The 24,615-nt window shown below is 36.7% G+C and overlaps 2 protein-coding genes across 6 annotated transcripts; one reads left to right on the forward strand and one right to left on the reverse strand.

Moving 5' to 3' along the window:
* Window positions 1–1,886: 1,886 nt before the first annotated feature.
* Window positions 1,887–23,003, reverse strand: decr1 (2,4-dienoyl CoA reductase 1, mitochondrial). Of its 2 annotated transcripts, none has more exons than XM_048152489.1 (10): window positions 22,869–23,003; window positions 10,495–10,603; window positions 9,993–10,050; window positions 9,807–9,893; window positions 9,560–9,707; window positions 4,516–4,615; window positions 3,073–3,145; window positions 2,670–2,816; window positions 2,271–2,333; window positions 1,887–2,169 (listed from the first exon to the last, which is right to left on the reverse strand). In XM_048152489.1, the coding sequence occupies exons 1-10, from the start codon at window positions 22,924–22,926 to the stop codon at window positions 2,110–2,112; spliced, it is 903 nt and encodes a 300-aa protein (XP_048008446.1). In that variant the 5' UTR covers window positions 22,927–23,003; the 3' UTR covers window positions 1,887–2,109. The 2 variants fall into 2 exon arrangements, with proteins under 2 accessions (XP_048008446.1, XP_048008445.1); XM_048152488.1 differs by lacking the exon at window positions 22,869–23,003 and adding an exon at window positions 11,085–11,289 and having other exon boundaries at window positions 10,495–10,691.
* Window positions 11,394–24,406, forward strand: pik3r4 (phosphoinositide-3-kinase, regulatory subunit 4). 4 transcript variants are annotated; one of them, XM_048152483.1, is made up of 21 exons: window positions 11,394–11,634; window positions 12,015–12,775; window positions 12,873–13,006; window positions 13,592–14,201; window positions 14,734–14,868; window positions 14,955–15,176; window positions 15,260–15,433; window positions 15,525–15,670; window positions 15,908–16,111; window positions 16,387–16,588; window positions 16,699–16,719; window positions 17,806–18,026; window positions 18,338–18,560; window positions 21,096–21,261; window positions 21,375–21,539; window positions 21,681–21,892; window positions 22,176–22,307; window positions 22,698–22,798; window positions 22,906–22,994; window positions 23,581–23,701; window positions 23,789–24,406. In XM_048152483.1, the coding sequence occupies exons 2-21, from the start codon at window positions 12,058–12,060 to the stop codon at window positions 23,957–23,959; spliced, it is 4,167 nt and encodes a 1,388-aa protein (XP_048008440.1). In that variant the 5' UTR covers window positions 11,394–11,634; window positions 12,015–12,057; the 3' UTR covers window positions 23,960–24,406. The 4 variants fall into 4 exon arrangements, with proteins under 4 accessions (XP_048008440.1, XP_048008442.1, XP_048008441.1 ...); XM_048152485.1 differs by having other exon boundaries at window positions 17,806–17,903; XM_048152484.1 differs by lacking the exon at window positions 16,699–16,719.
* Window positions 24,407–24,615: the final 209 nt, after the last annotated feature.

Raw genomic sequence — 24,615 nt, forward strand, 5'->3', positions numbered from 1 at the left:
CCCCTCAAGCGCTGTAGCCGGAAAATTGTTTTGATACCAGAATTTCAGTGCCAATTTATGAGCTATTTTAGCAACCTGCCAGTAATATCTAGTGATTTAGGCTGCCCTGAAAATGCCACATTAAGGCTAACTGATATTTAGCACTGATGACTATGAGGACATATTGAGGACTAAAAACTTCAAGACTCAGGCTTTGTTCAGCAAATATATTAAATTACATATTAAACATTTATTTATTAAAATGTATAATATTATTTATTAAATATGTCTTATCTAATTTATGAAATAAACTACCTTTCAAAAGTTTGGGAGCAGTAAGTTTCTTTAAAGAAATTCATCATTTTATTTAGCAAGGACGCATTAAAAGAGACAGTAAATGCATTTACATTGTGCCAAAAGATTTCTATTTCAAATAAATAACCTTTTTAACTTTGATCATTTTTGTCAGTATTCTTAAATGAACAGAGTTTCCACAAAAACATTAAGCAGCACTTATGTTGCCAACTTTTATCAACAGTGAAAAATATTTTTAAAAATATTTCTTGAGCACCAAATCAGCATATTAGAATGATTTCTGTGGGATCATATGACATTGAAGACTGGAGTAATGATGCTGATGAAAATTCATCTTTGTCATCAAATGAATAAATTAGATTTAAAAATACTAAAAAGAAAAGTTATTTTAAAATGTAATAATATTTTACAATATTACACAAGCATTATAATTCATTACATACTATAAACAAAAGCAGGCCAACAAGAAATATTATGTTTTCCATGAGGAAAAGCATTGTTTCCATGAGGAAAACCATGTTTTTTTGTTTGTTTGTTTGTTTGTTTTTAATGTACTGCACTCTCAGATGCTGTCAAGAGCAAAAAATGCTTTTGCACCACCACAAGCTGTAATATAATCTAAACTGAGAACTACTAAAATGAATAAAAGGGCAGAAAAAAAGGAATATGGAGACTGGAGTAATTTTCACTGGTCATTTTAAATGAAACCTGATTAAAAAAAATCACTTTCAATAATAATAATAATAATAAAAAAAACTCCAGAAATAAAAAGCAATTAAAATTTATTTCCCTCATTTATTTAGTTTTTTTATCCTCTAATTGGTATTTAACCAAGAATAAAGCAAGAAATAATGCAGAATTTATTCTGTATTTGACTAAATTAATTTTTAAGCATGAAACAATGTAATGTACACCAAATTGTCATTTCTACTTCATCATTATAAGGCAGTTGAAAGTTATTATAAGACTTCCAACGCTTGTGCTCACAAAAGGATAGAGAAAATACATTCTTTAAACGTGATATTTGTAGGAATCTTTGTGGGCTTTATCAAAACAAGGCAGTATCCATCCTTCCACCCTTCTACTCTTCAAACCAATTATAATCTGTATGGTCGCAGGGTCACCGCGATTTTGCCAAGTAAGAAATTTTCCTAGATCAACATTCCTGTCCGAAAACATAGTCCTATCCCTAAACCTAACCCAACCCATAACGTATCCATAAAACCAGAGGGAAAAGATAGGTGAATAACACTGATGTAGAAGCACCTAACCCTGATTCTAAGCCTAAACTTGACATCAACTGTAAACTTGTCCCTCAAACCTGGTTGAGGGACAAATGTTGTTCCAGGATCAAAAAAAATATGTTGATCTAGGAACAAAATCATGGTGACCCTGCGACCATACAGAGTTGTAACGTTCACCATGGTCGCAGGGATGCTGGAGCCTATTGAAGCATATTGGGGCAACATGTAGGTTAAATATGTAAATCTACATGTTTACAGCCTACAGAATGTAATTTTCATTGTTACAATGGATATTTAAAGGCAGAAATGGCAGACAGGCCAACTTAAATGTCAAAAAGCAAACAAAAATTTAAAAAACATTTTTTAATTCAGTATGGCTCTAATACTCCAAACAACAATTCCTTACAGCCCACAATAAACGTGTCACAGAACAAATATTTGTATGTGCCAGGACAACTTAAGTCTCAATTTATACAATCTACAAACCATATTTCAATTGATCGTTCTCTGTTACAATGGGAGATTGAGATTAGGACTGTCATTAGTGCAGTGTTACAGCAGTTTTAGAGGTTTACGATCCCTTTGTGCTTCTGATCATTGATTCCATCATGGCCCATTCCTCCTTTGTGACCTGTCACATAAAATCAAGGTAAACATATAATAAATAAAGTAATGAAAACTCCCCATTGTAAATATCTGATTGAGTTAAAAAAAAAAAAAAAAAAAATTCACCTCCTTCAGACCATTGAACTCGCCAGCCGAGGAGACATATTCGCCACCATCCATTCGAATGATCTGTGAGGACAGAGGAGCTGTTAAAGCTGGAAATTTGTCTTTCACTGTGAAAAACATATTAGCTTCCCTGTCAGGGCTCCTTAACTTTCTAAGTATAGAGCCATTACAGTAATGCCGGACCATATAATTCCATATTGATCTCTGGAGCACTATTTTTTCCCCTAATTTTTCACAAAATTCCCTCTGCTACCAATCACAGAGGGAAAGAGAGGTGTAGGTTGTGCCCTTGGCTCCGTTTCCATTTGGCTGTAAATGGAGAGGCCCTATGGGGAAGATTCTAGGTAAGCTCTTGCCCAGAGAGGCGAAGCCCTTTTCATGCAAGGTCATCGAACTCACCGCGCCTGATACCCAGCTGGCGTAGTCGCTGCAGAGGTAGGCGGCAAGGTTGGCGATCTCTCCAGGAGAGCCCAGACGACCTACGGGTATCTTCTCGAACATCGACTTCTCAAACCGGCCAGTGGGATCCAGTCTGCTAAACGCACCCTTCAGAAAGATACTGGACGAGTCACTGTAAAGCTCTTTCCATATGGATTATAATGTTTGGAAAACTAAAGATTTAAAGATAGAAAATAATCCAAACTGGATTGAGTCAGTAAATTGAACTCGAGAACTGAATTGGTCTGATTTGTGAACAGATCATTCTGACTGGTTTTTATTGAAAAGATTCGACTAGAAAGTGTGATTCATGGGTGGGTGACAACATTTTCAGAGAAGAACAACTTAAAAACATGCACACTACCTTGGTTTTGATTGGTCCTGGTTGAATAACATTGAATCTCATGCCGTATCTGCCCCACTCTGCTGCCAGAGACCTGTTGGTAGAGAGAATCAGTCAGACCTTTTACACATGCTCGGATTTGTGCCACTTTTTGGGGATATCTGGTCATCCTATCTATCAGACATTGCCACTACTGCTTCTAGTGTAATTATCTCTCTGAGACTGACCCTTTTCCATTAGGTTTATCACACAGGGGAAGCAATAACAAACATGGTGGCTCACGGTCAAGCCAAGGAAAATGCAATCAAAGGGCTGTTAAGGCTCAGGAGATCTTATGTACAGAATGTATGGAACACGCTTCAAATCAGACAATCAGTAATTATGTGGACACTTTCCAATTAAGCAACAGATATTTTTGTAGAGTCTAAATCCTGTATACAATTACCGTAGGACCTAAAATGGAAACCACATTAAAAACATATGCAGTATTTGTATTTTATTATATAATAATAATACAATATTTAAGATATATGATTCTGCAGTATTTATTACTCACTAATCATACCAAATGCTAAGAAATATATCTTAAATTGGTAACACTTTACAATAAGATTCATTAGTTAACATTAGTTAACTAAGACTGAACAATATTTCTACAGCATATTAATCTTAGTTAATGTTGAATTCAACAATTACTAATACATTATTCAAATCAAAAGTTGTATTTGTTAACATAAGTTAATGCAATGTGAACAAACAATGAACAACTGAACATTAACAAAGATTAATACTGTTACATGCTCATTGTTAGTTCATGTTAGTTAATACATAATTTTAACAAACGAGACCTTATTGTAAAGCATTACCCTTAATTTTTTCTAAAAAAAGAACTGTTTTGTTTTGTTTTTTTACTTTAAACTTTCACTCTAATTTGTAATGATTTTTTAAGGCAAGGCAATTGATTCAGACAAGCAACTTCTTATGGAATAAAGATTATCTCTGATCATCACTTTTAAAAAGCATAATATATAAATAAATATATATGGTGTTTATACTGTATGCAAAGTAAGAAATAAGATGTGTTTGGTTTAACTGAGCTCCTCATTTCAGTCTTCAAATGAAAGGATAAAAATGTTTTATTTAAAGTAAATCCTCTCAGTGAACTAAACATGTAAGCAGAGATATTATTAACGAGCTGCTGATCTAAATCATCAGTTAGATAGTGTGCTGTCCACCTCTCCCTATTGTATTTCCAGCATAGTTAACACTCCTTAAGGGGAGAGGATCATGATCCCCATTTTACAATTCAAATGTGAATGAAACACAGCACACTGCACCTTTATTATGATAATATATGCAGCCCTTCAAGAATATATTAGAAAGCCATTTGACAGGGGGACCTGATTTGCCAGGAGAATTACCTAAAAACCTAACCTAAAAAGGTGTCTGTAGTGTAACACATACGTGCACAGCTTCTCCACTCCAGATTTAGCCGCAGCACTTGGCACAACAAATCCTGAGCCACTCTCGGCATAGATAGTGGTGATGGCCAGAAAAGCAGCACCTTTATAAATTCAACAAGATTATCAGTTTCTGGTGCTTCAAATGAGATTAAACTAGGCTGCAGATCACCTGTGACAACATGACATGATCATATATAACTGAAATAGAAATGAAAATACAATAAACACACTGAGTTGTCAAGGTCAGACTTGTTATCAGTAATATAATATCTTTGCACTTAGAGTTAATGGAGTAATTGAACAGTCTGTAATCACCATGTTCAAGGAAGCAGAAAGAGGTCAAAATAATCAGGTGAGAGGCTGGATGTCTGAATCTTGAGCAGCTAATTCATCAAATTCACCCAACAAACACACAAATGTGACTGAGGCAATGATAATGATCTTATCTTGCTAGTTGTCATCTTACTCACACACATACTTGGGTCTTATCATTGCAAAATTCAGCAAATATACATGATGTTTTAATTTACACAAGTAATTATGCTGCAGCTTACTTGTTACAGCCAAAAGCTGTTATCATAACGAAAAACAAAGAGAGCAGAAAACGGCGTGAATACACATAAATTAGCCCATTACAAAACAAGCTTGATTAGCAAAACAAATCCCACATTTTGACAACTTTTTTATGCCACTTTCCCAAAAGCATTGTTCATGGAATGTGCAGGAAGCCACAGGCAACTTCATTACTGCAGAAGCATCAAGACAACAAATGTGGATCATCTGGACAACTTAGTTTGGCCAGTCTGAGTTTTCCACATTTCAGTTCATCACACTATAAAAGGATTGGCCACAATGTAACTTACAGAACAATAAAAAGTTTGGGTTCAGTAAGATGATGTTTTGCTCACCAAGGCATAAGAGACATATGCAAATAAAATAAATAATAAAAAAAAAAAAACATTCAAAATACATTACAGTGTTCAATACAATGCAGTAATATTGTGAAATATTATACAATTTTCAATTTTAATCTATTTTAAAATGCAATTTATTCCAAATCTGAATTTTCAGCTGCCATTACTGTAGTCTTCACCATTACTCTAGTCTTCATATGCGTCACACGATCCTTATTCAAAAGAACAACATTTATTTGTAATCTAAAATTTTTTTTTTTTATGTTATAAATGTCTTTACTGTCACTTTTGATCAACTAAATTCATCCTTGCTTAATAAAAGTATTAATTTATTTAACCCTTATAGGGTCTTTGGGGCTTGCACAGACCCCAAACGACGTTTGCTCAAATAAAAAAAAAAGTTCTCTTTGTCCAAATGACATGAAACTTTGTACAGTTTTTAACACTTTCTAGATCTACAAAGAAAAAAAAATTGGAGTGATATCTTGTTTTTATGTTAGTGTGAAAAAAAGGGTCACACTCAGGGTCTTCGGGGTCTCCACAGACCCCAGGCAACAAAATGTAATTTTGTAACAAAATAATTGTTTTTTAAGAAACAAATGTAATTTTACTCTGTTTATTAATGTTTTTACTTCATATTTGTGCAGTTTTTGAAGGATTTGTCATATCTTTTTATAATTTATATAAATAAATAAATACATATTTTTTATACAAAAACAGCTTATTATGTAAAATTTACTTTATAAAAGACCCACATTTCTAACTTTCATTCATGGGGATAGCATGGATAATTTGACATGGTTTAGTGTAAGATTTTTGCCCATCTTTTAGAAAATGCAGTTTTAAAAGTAAAAAAATATCACTTTTACCACTAGATGGCTGCAGAGCTCCACTATTTGCTATGTGTTATTTGACTGACTGAAAGACATCTTTTCACAAGTATTTTTCAGTTGGATTTATCTAAATATTATGAAATCACAATTATGACAATAAAAGACAATAAAAATTACTTTTTGTCAAAGTTTTGCATTTTTTTGTACTGAAAAAAAAAAAGTTTTTCAAAAATGTTGATTTTGAGGATGAATTTTGTCAAATTTCTAAGCGGGGTCTCATCATAATGTAACAATATTGAAAAACTGATTTTTTTCAGTACAAAAAATACTAAACTTTGACAAAAAGTAGCCTTTATTGTTATAATTGTGATTTCAGAATATTTAGATATGAATCCAACTGAAAAATACTTGTGAAAAGACATCCTTCAGTCAGTCAAATAGCACATAGCAAATAGTGGAGCTCTACAGCATTTACTGGTAAAAATGATAGTTTTTTTACTTTTATAACTGCATTTTCCAAAAGATGGGCAAAAATCATACACTAAACCATGTCAAATTATCCATGTTATCCCCATGAATGAAATTTAGAAATGTGGGTCTTTTATAAAGTGAATTTTACATAAAAAGCTGTTTTTGTATAAAAACCTATTTTAAAAAATATTTTTTAATTTATTTATATAAATTTAAAAAATAAGATAAATACTCCATGGAGTAAAAACATTAATAAACAGAGTAAAATTACATTTGTTTAAAAAAAACAAGCATTTTGTTACAAAATTGCATTTTGTTGCCTGGGGTCTGTGGAGACCCCGAAGACCCTGAGTGTACTTCCCAAATGAAGACTGCACAAGGGTTTAATTGTTTTTACTCTACCTTTTAAAAGTTATGAAATGTTCTGGGTTCTCTATTTATGTCTATTGTTAATTCTGATGTGTCCCTCAAAACAAAAATCTTGTACTGTTATGATCTTACAAGTATGGCATTGAGATGACAGTCATTGTTGATGGTCTAAGAACAGAAATGTACAACTGGAAATTTTGTTCTTATATAAATTCTTATTTAAAAAAAAAAAAAAACAATTGCCTGAATGGGACTACATTTCTAGATTGATGGACTTCTGGTTATGCATTGATGATGTAATTTCATTGCTTACCATGTTTACATGGACAGCACTTTGGAAAATTGGGTAGTTTTGTGACTATATGTGCATTTTACAGTTTTTCTCCATTGGTTTGGCTCATTTCTTGAAACAGAAATTACATTCTCAAAACTCTAAGATCATTTGGCAAAACAGTCTTACAGTTCAGCACAACACTATAGCTCACTTGCAAAAGCTCATATCTCTCCCAAAACAGTTCACTCGTGTCAAAACTAAATTTCCTTCTCATTTAAACAGTCAGTGCCCCCAAAATGCTTCGTCCCTTTGGCATTGTGTAAGCACTGCAAGTCAAAATGTTTAGATGTTTTATCACTATGGCAGAGGACCATTGAAATATCCCTCATGTCCACCTTTCAGTCTTAGCCCAGTCCTTCATTGACAATGGTTACTGTACTGTTTTTTGTCTAGCTAACAGAATACAATTGTGTATAAAACTGAAAAAAGAAATAGGATTTTAGGGTAAGAGTAGCCTCCAAGGTTTGACCTCACACATTGCACTCATACTGCCAAGGAAATTGTAACCATTATCATTCACACACATAAAGTAACTTCCATACATCAGAGTAAAAACAAAATGTATACAGCATAATTTACTGTAATATAAAAGCACAAACAAAAAACAATGAAAATTAATTACATCCTACAGTGCAGTAAATAAAGCTCCTTCGTTAGTCAAGTTCTAGTTTCACCTGACTGTCAATTGCTGTAATAAATTTATCAAATGTTCCAAGGATTCATATATGGTATTCATGGTAATTATGTTCTTGACTAATTTTGACAATTGAACAGACTATTGTGCACGTGATGACTTATACAATGAAATGACGCTGACACGTTTTGGAGCGAACAACCATTAGACTGAGAATCAACAATCAGTTTAAATCAACAAGATCTATTCTCTTGGAAATTGTGCTAAATGTAGGCTACCTGTACTTAATCATTTGCAAAGATGTACTGAGACATTCAGACATGTACTTAGACATTTGCAATTTGATGAAATGAATGAGAAAAGCAATTCTGTTGTGAACAATTGCCAAGTGATTTGGAGCTTTGTCCATGTTGTTTTGAGAATGTAATTTCTGTTTCAAGAAATGAGCCAAACCAATGGAGAAAAACTGTAATTAAATAAATTTGAAGGAAAGTCCAGCTCCTGATACAAGGGCATGTACTTTCACATAATTTTTGCTTTTTACACACTTATGGCAAACACAATTAATTTCACATATTTGATTGATAAAGCCTTTTTTTTAAATTATATCAGAAATAGCACAGATTATCAGTGACTTGAGCACTCTATGGGATGTTTTGCACTTACTGCCCTCTAGTGTACTCAAAATCAACCACTTCCAACCAACCAATCCAACCATTTACATTTATGCATTTGGCATCATTTTTTATCCAAAGGGACTTTCAGGTACACATTTTTTATCAGATCACTCATTCCCTGGGAATCAAGCACCATGCTCTACTGTTTGTAATAGTGTTGCATACTACACTGGTTCCCAACCCTAGTCCTGGAATACCCCCAGAACTGCACATTTTAGATGTCTGCCTAACTCATCAGATCGTTAGTAAAGACTCCAAGGCTGTGTTTGAAATTGCCCCCTACATACCCTCATTCACTATTCCCTACATTAGTCCACTAATATAGTCCACTTAAAGGAGTGAATGAAAATAAGTGAGCAAATTCGGAGTCTGAGTCTGCCGGAAGGGCTGCCACTTTTGCATAGTTTGTTCTTGCTGTTTAATAATCATTTGCAACATAAACTAGCAGATCCAGTAGTAATGAACAGATTTATCTTGAACTCTGTCATGGAAACTAGCATGTATAAACCTTAATTAAACAATTGAATAATTAAAAAGGAATTTATACCTGTATGATATTACACTGTACCCAGATTGGACCAGCAGTACACTCGTTATTGTGGTGCATTATGGGATTGCGTGAGTGCACTCGATAACGTCCACTATTTAAGGGTATAGGGGGCAATTTCAGACAAAGCGTAAGATCTGAGATAAGTACGTCAGATAAAAGAGACACCAAAAATTTGCAGTGCTGAGGTTACTCCAGGACCAACAACTGGCATACTATATATATGCAGATCTTTCATTCATAATTAAAAGTTGAAAAATAATCACCTTTCTCAGCTTTGATAAGGCGTTTTCCTATGTCTAGCGTGACATAAGCAGTGCCGTTCAACACTATGTCAGTGATGGTTCTCCAGGCATTGGGAGAGAGCTTCTCTGAAGGAGAGATGAAGTTTCCAGCGGCATTGTTTATCACCACCTGTGGGATGGCAAACAGAATCCCAACGCATATCAGAAAGAGTTTTGTGTGGAATCTATTGTATCACTTGCTGCTGTTAAGACGGAGACCTAAACCTACATCAGGCAGGCCGACATCATTGACAAGCTGGTCAACAGCAGCTTCCACTGAAGCAGGGTCTCGAACATTACACTGGACGGCATGGACCTGAAACATTAACACATTTATCAAACTCTAGAAGGATGAAAATGAGTTCTTCACCATAAACATGACATTGTTTGCATAGACTTTCTAAGGCAGAGGTACCTTGTTCCCTGTCTGTTGTGAGATTTCCTCTGCTGTTTTCTTCAAAACATCAAGATTTCTGGAAGTGACAACAGGAGATTTAACACGATTATTTTAACATGAATAATCAGTCAAATTCAACATTAAGCTTTTGGCTTTGTTTGCAGGGTTAACGATTATTTAGTTACTAAAAGACCTACAAACACCATTAAGTATTTTAGTGTTTTTGAAAGCCTGTTATTCTCACCAAGGCTGCATTGTTACTTTAACATAGACAGAAATATTATTACAATTTAAAATAACCATTTTCTATTTTAATATATTTTAAAATGTAATTTATTCCTGTGATGGCAAAGCTGAACTTTCAGCATCATTACTCCAGTCTTCAGTGTCACACGATTCTTCAGAAATCATTCTAATATGATAATTTGGTGCTCAAAAAACATTTCTTATTATTATCAATATTGGAAAAAGTTGTGCTGCGTAATACTTTATTGATGATCTTATGAGAGGGTTAACTAACCTGCTGGCTATCACACACTCTGCTCCCAGTGAAGACAGAGCAGTGGTCATGGCTTTTCCGAGTCCTGTTCCTCCTCCAGTGATGAAGGCCACTTTGTTTTTGTAAGTTCCTGGGAGAAGCATAACACTTTCAGAAGGTGGGAAGAATCTAGCTTGAGAACCACTCTGGTATAAAGTGTTTGTCCCATTTCCAAACAACTGTTAAAGGGTGCAAAGAGGGTCATTTTATTTATTCAGACAATAAAAACTGGGTGAAAGGTCATAAGGACAATGACAGTATAAAGTACTTACTGCTTAAACTATGCATTTTGGGAAATACACACTATAAATAATGAAACACGTCTCAAATATAGCCTAAATCATGTTTGAAAGGCATGATTTTCACATTCAGTGTAAATAATTCAGTATAACAATTTAAAAAGTTTTACTGCACAAGCTATTTAAAATTAAATTCCCTAAAATGCTGTTAAAAACGTAGCCTATATTTTATATAACTAAAAGTTCCAGATATAAATTATTTGTCTTGGTTGCAGCTTATGAGGTTTTGAAACTAAATTGCAATTTGATGCATGCACAAAATAAAATTCTTACTCGAGCTGGTGTTAAACACTTGTTTGGAGTTAAAACTCTATTAAACACGGTCAGTCCTCTGAGCAGCGCCATAACGTCAAAAGAAAAAATGCCTTTTTAGAGGGACAAAACGTGTTGCAACAATGTCAAAATCATGCAAACAAATTAGTGAAGTCAGACTCAGTAAAGCCTCCGACGCACTGAAATGACTCTACAACTAAAGTCCGAAAATCCTGAATGATTTCTTCCGGTTTCCGGTTTGCCGGCTGATCTGAGATCAGTCAAGGCAAACTTCTCATCCAATAGCGTGTCGCGCATGAGCTGACGAACAGATCTCAGATCAGCAATTGGAGACGCACACATCTAGCTCACTCTTAAGACATAACAAACGGAGCGGTTCTTTAATGTAAATGTCTGTTTATTGTACCGTTTGTATGATTTGACATTTTTGCTAGTATTGTTCGTTTTTACGTAGGCAAAATGTAGAATGTTTTTTTATTTAAAGTGGAAGAAAATAACTGTAGTTAACCAGTCGGTCAGTTGACAGCGCGCTGGGGGCTCAAAGAATCAGGTAAACAACCGTTTATTTTTACATCAGTGCTATAAACAAACACTATATACCCACATGTATTTGACATATTACGTTAAAACTAGTAGTTTAAATGGATAGAAAATGCCAATAATGTAAATATTTGAGTTAAATTTTCTAGCTAGTTTTGCTAACAGATATGATGCAGCATTTCATATCTCATGACACTGTATGATGTGAAAAGACTCTATATTGGATTTCAAAAGTTTTGCCATAAATAATCTTCAAGTATTTACTGTAATTGCAGATAATTATAAGTAATCATTTTAAGAAAAGTAGATTTTTGTAATAAACTGTAGATCTATCTATCTATCTATCTATCTATCTATCTATCTATCTATCTATCTATCTATCTATCATAGGAATAGATTTGTCTTTTGGGACAACCATCTCTGATCCAGTGAGATGGGGAACCAGCTGGCTGGAATTGCTCCATCACAGATACTTTCAGTGGACAGTTACTTTTCTGACATCCATGATTATGAATACGACAAAAGTCTGGGCAGTACACGATTTTTCAAAGTGGCCCGGGCGAAACATAGGGAAGGATTGGTTGTGGTTAAGGTCTTTGCGATCCAGGACCCCTCTCTGCCCCTGACCAGCTACAAGCAAGAGCTAGAGGAGCTGAAAATAAGACTTCACTCCTGTCAGAACTGTCTGCCTTTTCAAAAAGCCACACTTACTGAAAAAGCAGCCATACTGTTTCGGCAGTATGTTCGAGATAACTTGTATGACCGTATCAGTACTCGGCCGTTTCTCAACAACGTGGAGAAGAAGTGGATTGCCTTCCAGCTCCTCAATGCCGTGGACCAGGCCCATAAATCTGGCGTGCGTCATGGTGACATTAAAACAGAGAATGTTATGGTGACAAGCTGGAATTGGGTGCTTCTCACAGACTTTGCTAGTTTTAAACCCACATACTTGCCTGAAGACAACCCTGCAGATTTCAACTACTTCTTCGACACATCCAGAAGGAGAACGTGCTACATTGCTCCGGAGAGGTTTGTGGATGGCAGCATGTTTGCCACCGAAAGTGACCAGACAACACCGCTTGTGGATCTCTCAAGCAATAGCCAAAGAACCAGGGGAGAACTCAAACAGCCCATGGACATCTTCTCAGCTGGTATCCATTATATTGTTTTCTGTTTTCTTAAAGAGGGTGCTGTATAATATATGAAATATTTTTCAAAGACCTTTCTTTTTTCATTTTCTTTTGTTAGGTTGTGTGATTGCAGAATTGTTCACAGAGGGCGTCCCGCTCTTCGACCTCTCACAACTGCTGGCTTACCGTAAAGGACATTTCCAGACTGAACAAGTGCTGATGAAAATTGAGGATCACAGTATTAGAGAACTGGTAGAATTTCTATTCATTTGAGATTTTAGAGATTTTTAGTTTATAAGTTTTACAAACTTATAAACTACCATGCAAAAGTTTGAGGTCAGTAAGATTTTTAAATGTTTTTGAAATAAGTCATTTATTCTCACCGAAGCTGCATTTATTTGATCAAAAATACAGTAAAACAGTAATATTATGAAATATTATTACAATTTAAAATGGCTCTTTTCTATTTTAATATATTTTAAAATGCAGTTTATTCCTGTGTTGGTAAAGCTAATCACTCAGCCTTCAAGAATCAATCAAGAAATCAATCTAATATGCTGATTTGGTGCTTAAGAACATTTCTTATTATTATCAATGCTGAAAACAGTTGTGCTGCTTAATATACATTTTTTCAAGATTCTTTGATGAATAGAAGTTCAAAAGAACAGTATTTATGTGAAATAGAAACATTAGTCTTTACTGTCAGTTTTGATCAAATTAATGCATCCTTTTTGAATAAAAGTATTAATTTCTTTTAGACAAAATCTTACTGACTCGACAATAATTAATAAATAATATGATACTAGTACCCTATATAATTTCATCCACTTTATGCAGGTAGCACAAATGGTGCAGCGAGAGCCGGAAAAGCGCCTGACAGCTGAAGAATACCTGAAGCAGCAGCGAGGCAAAGCTTTCCCAGAAATCTTCTACACCTTCCTTCAGCCCTACATGGCCCAGTTTGCCAAGGAGACCTTCCAGTCTGCTGACGAAAGGGTGTTGGTGATCCGTAAGAACCTGGAGAACATCCTCAATAACCTGTGCAGTAGCGGGCAGACGGGGAAGGCTGAAAAGCAGGAGAAGGCATCTCAGGAGCTTATTTCATCCAAGGAGCAAGGGTTGGTGGTGCTGGTGTCAGTGATTACATCCTGCCTGCAGACGCTGCGTTTTTGCGACTCCAAACTGGCAGCTCTGGAGCTGATCCTTCATCTGGCAGGCCGGCTAAATGTGGAGATTCTGCTGGACAGGATCACACCGTACTTGCTGCATTTCTGCAATGACTCAATGCCGCGTGTCAGGGCCGAGGCTGTTCGCACACTGACTAAAGTGCTGGCGCTAGTCAAGGAGGTTCCTCGCAATGATGTCAATATCTACCCAGAATACATTTTACCTGGGATTGCCCACTTGGCTCAAGATGAAGCCACGATTGTCAGACTTGCTTATGCAGGTATGCTAGAGCTAGAAATCTCTGGAGTAAATTGTCTAAATTTTCTGCTTTCTAAATGTGTAAATAGTTTTCACGGTCTAATAAGTTTCTGGTTTTAATGAAGGTACAATGGATCATGAAAGCCATTTCATATTGACTTAAATATATATTACATTATATTATTATATTAATGTTCAAAAGTTTGGGGTCTGTAAAATTTTTTGAAAACAATATTAAGCAGCAGTTTTCAACTTGATGATAATAAGAAATATTTTATGAGCACCAAATAAGTATATTATAATGATTTCAGAAGAATGATGTGACACTAAAGACTGGAGTAATGATGCTGAAAATTTAGCCATCTCAGGAATAAATTACATTTTAAAATATATTAACATAGAAAAAAAGAGTTATTTTAATTTGTAATATTTCACAATATTAGTGTTTTACTGTGTTTTTGATCAAGTAAATGCTGCCTTGGTGAGCAAAATCTTGACTGTAAACTTTTGAACAGTAGTGCATGATATATTATTATATTATATTATATTTATAGAGAACATAGCACACTTGGCTGAGACAGCACTGCGTTTTCTGGAGCTGGTGCAGGAGAATAATTTGAGCTCTGAACAAGACCTCAATGGAGAGGACACAGAAGAAACTCTTCACCCCAATGAAAACTATGATTCAGGTAAATGTGAGATCCCACTTTGCATGAAAAGATTTTTTTACGATATCATTAAAACGCTGTGGATATGATCCATCTATTGTCCAAAGAGCTGCAGGCCTTGCATGAGATGGTTCAGCAGAAGGTGGTGACTTTACTGAGCGACCCTGAGAACATCGTCAAACAGACACTGATGGAGAACGGCATCACGCGCCTCTGCGTGTTCTTCGGCAGACAGAAAGCCAACGATGTCCTCCTCTCCCACATGATCACCTTCCTCAACGACAAGAATGACTGGCACCTCCGTGGAGCTTTCTTTGACAGCATAGTAGGAAAGTTGCCACCACAGTCACTTCATATAATATATAAAGATAGTCTCTCGCAACATGGTAACCAAATCTCCTCCTCTCTGCAGGTGTAGCAGCATATGTGGGCTGGCAGAGTTCCTCCATCCTCAAACCTCTTCTGCAGCAAGGCCTGAGTGACGCTGAGGAGTTTGTCATTTATAAAGCTCTCAATGCTCTCACTTGCATGTGTCAGCTGGGGCTATTGCAGAAGCCTCACATCTACGAGTTCGTCAGTGATATTGGTCAGAAAAACTCTGTTCATTTATAGTCCACTGTATAATGTGCTTCGTAATTATTATATCATTTATTATTTAAAATGTTACTATCCCACAGCTCCTTTCTTGTGTCACCCCAATCTGTGGATCCGCTATGGAGCCGTGGGTTTCATCACTGTTGTCGCTCAGCACTTAAACATTGCTGATGTCTACTGCAAACTTATGCCCCATCTCAACCCCTTTATCACACAGCCGATTATACAGGTGAGGTTACATTAGTGTGGTCTTCAGATCTAGTGTATTATATTAGTTGCAACTTATTTGTAGCATTTCCTGTTTACGCTGAACATAAAAGGTGAGTTTTTGATGAATATGCTGACATTTTCATATACAGCAATAAAAGTAATTGAAGACTATCATAAAACTAGTTCATATGACAGACAAACAGACAGAAATGTAAGTTATTATGGCTTGAATTTTTTTTTTTCTGCCTGTGGACAGATCGATAAGGAGATTGTGTTGCTCAGTGTGCTGAAAGAGCCTGTTAGTCGCTCCATCTTTGACTACGCGCTGCGTTCCAAAGACATCGGAAGCCTCTTCAGACACCTGTTACTCCGCCAAAAAAAGCGCAATGGCTCCATCCCAGAATGCCCTATTCCTGAGGATCCCGCAATTGCACAGCTCCTTAAGAAACTTCTCTCACAGGTTAGGAAAAGAAATTTATGTTCTATTTTATTTTTAATTATTTATTTATAGTTTTTTCTAGTTGTGTAGTTTTGTTTACATAAATGTAAAAGATTGCTACTGTAGTTATAGGTTTTTAATGAGTAAATAATTACTTATATAGTTTTAGAACAACTTTTCTATGAAATAACCATAGCCCTGACTGTAAAACTAGCCCTGAGTAATGATTGGTTAATAGAAATGTCATTTTAGGAACAATAAGTCATGTTGAGCCATTATCATGTGATTTCTTTCAGGGAATGACGGAATCTGAGGAGGACAAGCTCTTGGCTCTGAAAGACTTCATGCTCAAGTCCAACAAGGCCAAAGCCAACATCATAGACCAGAGCCACCTGAGTGATGGAGCCCTCAGTGGAGTCATTGATCTCGGTACACTGGGCATCACTGGCCGACAGGTGGACCTGATCAAGCCCAAGCAAGAGTCTGAAGACAAGAGAGGTGGGTGACACACTTTCTGCGGTCATTTTAGTTTGACTGAAGATATATACGCTTCTCATGTCGTTGGTTTACCATTTAAAATTAACTCATATTTTTTCGTTTGTTTACAGACTTCATCCCTTCTGCCTCTGGTATATTGTTTAGGTCTCAAGCAGCTAAGCTCTGTTTGAAGTTATAATCACTCACTTTGACTAACTCAGAGGCTTTTGTGCGGCTAGATCTGAGAATTCATAATAACAGGCAGATGTGATGTGAATAGATGCAGTGCAGCACATGTGGGCTAAATATGCTTTTTGTTGCGGTCAGTTTGTTACCAACCCATGGGATTGAATTAATCATAAAGAAATTAATACTTTTATTCAGCAAGGATGTGTTCAATTAAGCAAAAGGGTCACTGAAGATATTTGTTATAAATACTTTTCTTTTGAACTTTCTATTTACCAAAGAATCCTGACAAAAACAGGTTTCCACAAAAAGCAACACATTGTTTTCAACATTGATCAAATAAATGCAGTCTTGGTGAGCATAAGAGACATTAAAAAAAAATCTTACGACTCCAAACTTTTGAATGATAGTGTACAGTATGTATATATTTGTTCTCATAGATTCCTTAGTGGCAGTGCAATATTATTGCAGAAGGTGGAAGGTTGATGCCAAGGACCCCCGAATATGATGATCTCTTTGCAAGGGATCCCCTTCCTATAATATAAAGACAGTTATATATTTTCCATGGATAAATACCCATTTATATCTAGTTTCAAAATGTTTTTAATTTTCCTAATGTTTTAAACTAGAGCTGTATTTAGAAAGTAGAGAAATATTAGTTGATTGCATTGCAAGCATTATTATTCCTCAGACAATTACTAGTGAGCTAGTGCGAAAACGAAAAATTGAAGCTGGACTTGTAAAACTGAGAAGTTGCAGGTGGTTTGAAATGTTGCTGATTTATTTGCTGAGAGTTAATGATCTCAACTTACTGTAGTGTATTTGGGAAGTAAATTTTATTCTGTTTGCTATAATATTTTAAACTAATATTAAATTACTTGATTTTTAAGTACTGTGTCACTGCACTGACTAAATCCTTTGCCTGATTTCTTTTTCATGTGTCAGTTCGCATGTTAACACTGTAACTGAGAGCAGAGTGTTTTAGAAAGCAGAAATGTATCATTTATCAGAACCACATTTAAAACAGGTCTGTTTTGTTTCTCTTTTGGCAGCTCGCAAACATACGAAACAGGACTCCAACTTGAACGAAGAGTGGAAGAGCATGTTTGGTTCTCTGGACCCTCCCAGCTCGGCGGCGACTCCCTCGACGGTACCTAATGTTCTAGTTCCGAGCGGTGGTGGGGAGCCAAATGGAGCTCTGGCTGGAGAGCGCCTGCGATCTGAGAGTTCCTCACAGACTCTTAACCTCCCTCATGTTCCATCCTCAGCCCAGGTCGACCGCTGAGCCGACAGTGTGCTATATCATCCCTCCCCTGCTCTCTTTCTCTGTCCTCTCTCCTTCTCGTCCATCATCCTTTCTTCATCAACACCTTTCTTAGTGTGCATTTGTCCATGTTACAGCTTTGTAGTCTGTAAAGCCTTTGAATATCAGTCACCTGATATTTTCCGTCATGATTACACAAACATGTGGGAATGTCCTGGATTTTCCCTAGATTAAAAATACTAATATGTTGTTCCTCAATGGTGGTGATAAAAGACTAAAATCTTTATCTTAAACCTCTCCCCGTTGCTCTTCAACCGCAGGTGCCTGAGGCCGGATCCGTGCAGCCCAGGAAAACCACAGCACTCCCTACCATTCAAGTGGTACAGTCCGTAACCGGAGCGTCTACGTACCAGCGGCGCATCACCACGTGCAAGGCTGAGCTGCAACAGCTGGTGCAGCAGAAAAGAGAGCAATGCAATGCAGAGCGCATGGCCAAACAGATGATGGAGAGCGCAGAGTGGGAGAGCAGGCCTCCGCTGCCAGGTACAGCAGTCCCCACGCTAATATATCATGTGGCTGTCTAGTCTTTGCTTGCTCGATCTCATACTGAAATCAGCAGCTGCAGCTGACCTTTTTGTAGACTTCTTGTTATTTTTCATTTGTTTAAAATGCAAAGACATTTTCGTAATTAGGGAATGGGCAACTAAAAGTAGCTTTTTCACATATTACAGTGGGTTCGAAAGTATTCAGACCCCCTTAAATGTTTCACTCTTTGTTATATTGCAGCCATTTGCTAAAATCATTTAAGTTCATTTTTTTCCTCATTAATGTACACACAGCACCCCATATTGACAGAAGAACACAGAATTGTTGACATTTTTGCAGATTTATTAAAAAAGAAAAACTGAAATATCACATGGTCCTAAGTATTCAGACCCTTTGCTCAGTATTTAGTAGAAGCACCCTTTTGATCTAATACAGCCATGAGTCTTTTTGGGAAAGATGCAACAAGTTTTTCACACCTGGATTTGGGGATCCTCTGCCATTCCTCCTTGCAGATTCTCTCCAGTTCTGTCAGGTTGGATGGTAAACGTTGGTGGACAGCCATTTTTAGGTCTCTCCAGAGATGCTCAATTAGGTTTAAGTTAGGGCTAAGGCTGGGCCATTCAAGAACAGTCACAGAGTTATTGTGAAGCCACTCCTTTGTTATTTTAGCTGTGTGCTTAGGGTCATTGTCTTGTTGGAAGGTAAACCTTTGGCCCAGTCTGAGGTCCTGAGCACTCTGGAGAAGGTTTTTGTCCAGGATATCCCTGTACTTGGCCGCATTCATCTTTCCCTCGATTGCAACCAGTCGTCCTGTCCCTGCAGCTGAAAAACACCCCCACAGCATGATGCTGCCTCCACCATGCTTCACTGTTGGGACTGTATCGGACAGGTGATGAGCAGTGCCTGGTTTTCTCCACACAAACCGCTTATAATTATGGCCAAAAAGTTCTATCTTGGCCTCATCAGACCAGAGAATCTTATTTCTCACCATCTTGGCAAACTCCATGCAGGCTTTCATGTGTCTTGCACTGAGGAGAGGCTTCCGTTGGGCCACTCTGCCATAAAGCCCCAACTGGTGGAGGGCTGCAGTGATGATTGATTTTCTACAACTTTCTCCCATCTCCCGACTGCATCTCTGGAGCTCAGCCACAGTGATCTTTGGGTTCTTCTTTACCTCTCTCACCAAGGCTCTTCTCCCCCGATAGCTCAGTTTGGCCGGACGAACAGCTCTAGGAAGGGTTCTGGTCATCCCAAACGTCTTCCATTTAAGGATTATGGAGGCCACTGTGCTCTTAGGAACCTTAAGTGCAGCAGAATTTTTTTTTAACCTTGGCCAGATCTGTGCCTTGCCACAATTCTGTCTCTGAGCTCTTCAGGCAGTTCCTTTGACCTCATGATTCTCATTTGCTCTGACATGCACTGTAAGCTCTTATATAGACAGGTGTGTGGCTTTCCTAATCAAGTTCAATCAGTATAATCAAACACAGCTGGACTCAAATGAAGTCTCAAAGACTCAAATGTGTAGAACCATCTCAAGGATGATCAGAAGAAATGGACAGCACCTGAGTTAAATATGAGTGTCACAGCAAAGGGTCTGAATACTTGTGATCATGGACCATGTGATATTTCAGTTTTTCTTTTTTAATAAATCTTCAAAAATGTCAACAATTCTGTTTTTCTGTCAATATGGGGTGCTGTGTGTACATTAATGAGGAAAAAAATGAACTTAAATGATTTTAGCAAATGGCTGCAATATAAAAGAGTGAAAAATTTAAGGGGGTCTGAATACTTTCCGTACCCACTGTATGTAAATGAGATGGTTAAAAAAAATTATTGATTTGAATTGTGACACAGCATTTTAAATCTTTTTATAATAATTAGCCAAATGCAGTGGATTATTATTATGTTGTTTGACTCAGTTTTATAACATCAGAGGATCTCAAACTTTCCTCAGAGGCCCAAATTTCCTCATATATATATATATATATATATATATATATATATATATATATATATATATATATATATATATATATATATATATATAATAATAATATAATATATTATTAACAGAAACCTAAATTAATTGACATAGGGCAGTGGTTCTCAAGTTTCTTTACTCCAGTTAATTTTAATTTAATTTAAGGATTTTTAAGGACTTTTTGCCCAATTAAGTATTTTAGAGTTTGGCATAACTAGAAAAAAAAATGTATTATAAAAACAAACATTTTGAATTTAATTAATAAGCACCCCCCATATTTATTTATTTATTTATTTATTAATTAAATAAAACACTTTTTTTAAATCAACCCCATACTTTTGTTTGATGCTTTCACCCTGAGGTATTTCCAAATCATTTTGTTCTAGTAAAATATGCTTTTGATTAAAGTATGAACAATATCATAAAGATATTTTGAAAGACACTGCTTTTTGAAAAAAATGGCTTTACTGTAGTTGAACTACTTTAGATTATGAGTTGCTTGACGTTTTTCTAGTTTTCCCACTTTGTTAACTGTAGCTTTTTCATTGCAGGGTGGCATCCAAAAGGTCTTCTAGTGGCCCATCTCCACGAGCACAAATCCGCTGTGAACCGAATCCGAGTCTCCGACGAGCACTCCATCTTTGCTACATGCTCCAATGATGGAACTGTAAAGATCTGGGACAGCCAGAAAATGGAGGGCAAGACGACCACCACAAGGTATATAATATCTTAATGTCAATATTTTGACTCTTTTGCATCATACATACATTTTCTAAGTTGTTGTTTTACTGTTATGTGAACCAGAAAGATCGAAAATGTGATTGTTTCAGGTCTGTGCTGACGTATTCTCGGATTGGAGGACACGTGAAAACACTGACCTTTTGTCAGGGGTCACATTACCTTGCTGTCGCATCGGATAATGGTTCCATCCAGCTTCTTGCAGTTGAGGCAAACAAGCCACCCAAATCACCCAAAGTCCAGCCCTGTCAGACCAGGTGTGTAAATACTTACTCCACTTGTAGCTTCCTGACTTTGTGTGCTGCCATACAAAAGTACAAATAATTAAATCAAGAGCACCACACTCAGATCAGTGTCACTCAAGCAGTCAGATCAGTGAGTCACTGAGTCTCTTTCAGGTTCTTGGATCCAAAGGATGAGGGCTGTGTGGTGGACGTACATCACTTTAACTCGGGGGCACAGACGGTTCTAGCCTACGCCACTGTGAATGGCTTTTTGGTGGGTTGGGACCTCCGCAGCAACAGCAATGCTTGGACTCTCCGCCATGACCTGCGCCTAGGCCTCATCACTTCCTTTGCTGTGGACATGCACCAGTGTTGGCTGTGTGTGGGTAAGATAGCTGCATAGCTTACAGTAGATGATGTTTAGTGGTGCTTGAGAACATCAAGTCACTTTTATTTATATAACGCTTTATACAATACAGATTGTTACAAAGCAGTTTTACAGTGATAAACAGGAAATGAATGATCAATTATGCAAACAAAATTAAATTCTGCTGATCAAAACCCAAATTACAGAAGGCGGCTTTCAGGAGATTCCTAGACTATGAAAGCAATTGATAAACTAGGTTTGCTCTGTCAAGCTTGGATTTATTTTATGTCCTACTGACATAGGTACAAGTAATGGCACGATGGCATGCTGGGATATGCGGTTTCAACTACCAATTTCCAGCCACTCCCACCCAGCCCGAGCTCGAATCAGACGCTTGCTGATGCATCCACTCTACCAGTCCTCTGTCATTGCAGGTGAAAAGTCTCTTAAGCTCACCAATGCTGCATTTACGTGATAATTGAAAATACAGTAACAACAGTAATATTCTGAAATATTTTTTCAATATAAAATACCGATTTTCTTTTTTAATATATTTTAAAATTTAATGTATTCCTGTGATGCTGAATATTTTGAGGATTTTTTTAAATAAATAAACTAACAATGCAAGACTTTACTGTCACTTTTGAAGAATTCAATGCATCCTTGCTAAATAAAAGTATTAATTTCTTAAAAAAAAAAAAAAATTATTATAAAACACACATACAGTATATTACATATCTTTCTCAGTGTATACTGTATGTATATATAGATTATAAATATATAATATAGAGTATGTTCATGAAGATTTTCCTCATTCTCTTCAGCTGTCCAAGGTAACAATGAGGTGTCCATGTGGGATATGGAGACTGGAGACAGGAAGTTCACCCTGTGGGCCAGCTCTGCACCTCCGCTTTCAGAGATGCAGGTTGTTGCATGTAGTCACTTCTTCATCACAAAACACATTCACAATAATGAATAAATTCAATCTGAGTTACCTGCTGTCATCATACTGGACTCTGTTGTCCTCCACAGCCCTCTCCTCACAGTGTACATGGGATATACTGCAGCCCTGCCGATGGCAACCCTCTCCTACTTACAGCAGGATCTGACATGAGAATCAGGTGTGGCTAATTTGTTGAGCTAATCACTGTTGATTTGTTAATAGATATATTGTAAAAAATACAGACTGTCAATCTCTGGCAGCATCCACAGATTTGTCTGTATCAGGGATGTCCAGTACTGCTCCTTGAGGGCCACTGTCCAACAGAGTTTAGCTTCAACCCCAATTAAACACACCTGAACCAGTTAATCAAGGTCTCACTAGGCATACTAGAAACTTCCAGGTGTTCGCAGGTGTGTTAAGGCAAGTTAGAGCTAAACTCTGCAGGATAGTGAGCAGGTTTGGATATATGTATTCTTGATCACCTATGAACTCACACAATTCTTGTGCGGTTTAAAGAACATCAATTAAAAATTGGCCATTTTTTTCAACTCCAAACTATATTTATTCCATATAGTCATTGAATATCTCCAGTTGAATTTGTTTTTGAACTTACCTTTATACGTAACCCACTCCCTTTCGGACACAGCCATAATATTTCCACAAGCAAATATCATATAGTTGGATGCAAAAGTTTGGTTCTGAGTGCATATGAACATATATTGAATTTGTTATAAATTTGAGTGTGTTCTAAATGACATCTACAGGTTTTGGGATTTGGCCTACCCTGAGAGGTCATACATCGTCGCAGGCGGTGCTAATGACTCTCTTCACTGCCCTTCTGTGTTCTACAATCGCAAGATCATAGAAGGAACAGAAGTAGTACAGGTCTGAAGCTCATTACAATCAGATTTTTGGCTTCTGCATGCTTATATTTAGCTGATCTTCACACCTACCTCTCTTCAACCTCACCAGGAGATCCACAGTAAGCAGAAGAGCGGATCCACTGAGGACACGCCTCGCCGTGGCCCAGAATCCCTTCCCGTGGGCCACCACGACATCATTACTGATATTGCGACTTTCCAGACCACCCAGGGCTTTATAGTCACCTCCTCTAGAGATGGCATTGTCAAAGTCTGGAAGTGAGAGACACACTGTGCCAAGGTGGGACGACATTGTTTGTATAGAAGTCCAATCAAGTGCAATGTAAATTTAAATATAATGCCAATTAATATAATTCAGTCATTTAGGATCAAATCCACTTAAAAAAATGAAATGTAACTATATAAAACAGTGTAATTCAGCAGTTTGTGTGTGAACAGTTTGCTTTTTGTTTTTGTTCTTTTGTGCAACTGCTTCATGCGATATCAAAGACATACAATATGGCCACACTGTAGAAAACAGGACATGGCATAGCTAAAAAGTATTTGTAGGTTGTTTCACACAGTAGTTACACTTATAGTGTTATTTCTGCACAGCTATGAAAACGTAGTTTTGTTTTAAGGCCTGAATGCAAGACAAGGAATGAAACTTCCATTGTAATCACTGTGTAATAGTTATGGATATTGCTGAATAAATGTGAGGAGAAATGCATATTTTCTTGGTGTTTTTGCTGAAAAACTATGTAGTACAGCATATTTAGCCTTTTTTAAAGTGAACATAAACTCTAAATTGACTCATGGATTCTAACTGAATAAAATAAAGTCCTACCCTACTTCTTTATTTTGGAAAACCTGGTGTCGCTCAAACATGCGTCAAGTTACAGATGTAAAATGGGTTGCGAGCAGTTTTTCACAATTTTT

This window comes from Megalobrama amblycephala, linkage group LG13, assembly GCF_018812025.1.
Source record: "Megalobrama amblycephala isolate DHTTF-2021 linkage group LG13, ASM1881202v1, whole genome shotgun sequence".
In the NCBI taxonomy this organism is placed as follows: domain Eukaryota; kingdom Metazoa; phylum Chordata; class Actinopteri; order Cypriniformes; family Xenocyprididae; genus Megalobrama; species Megalobrama amblycephala.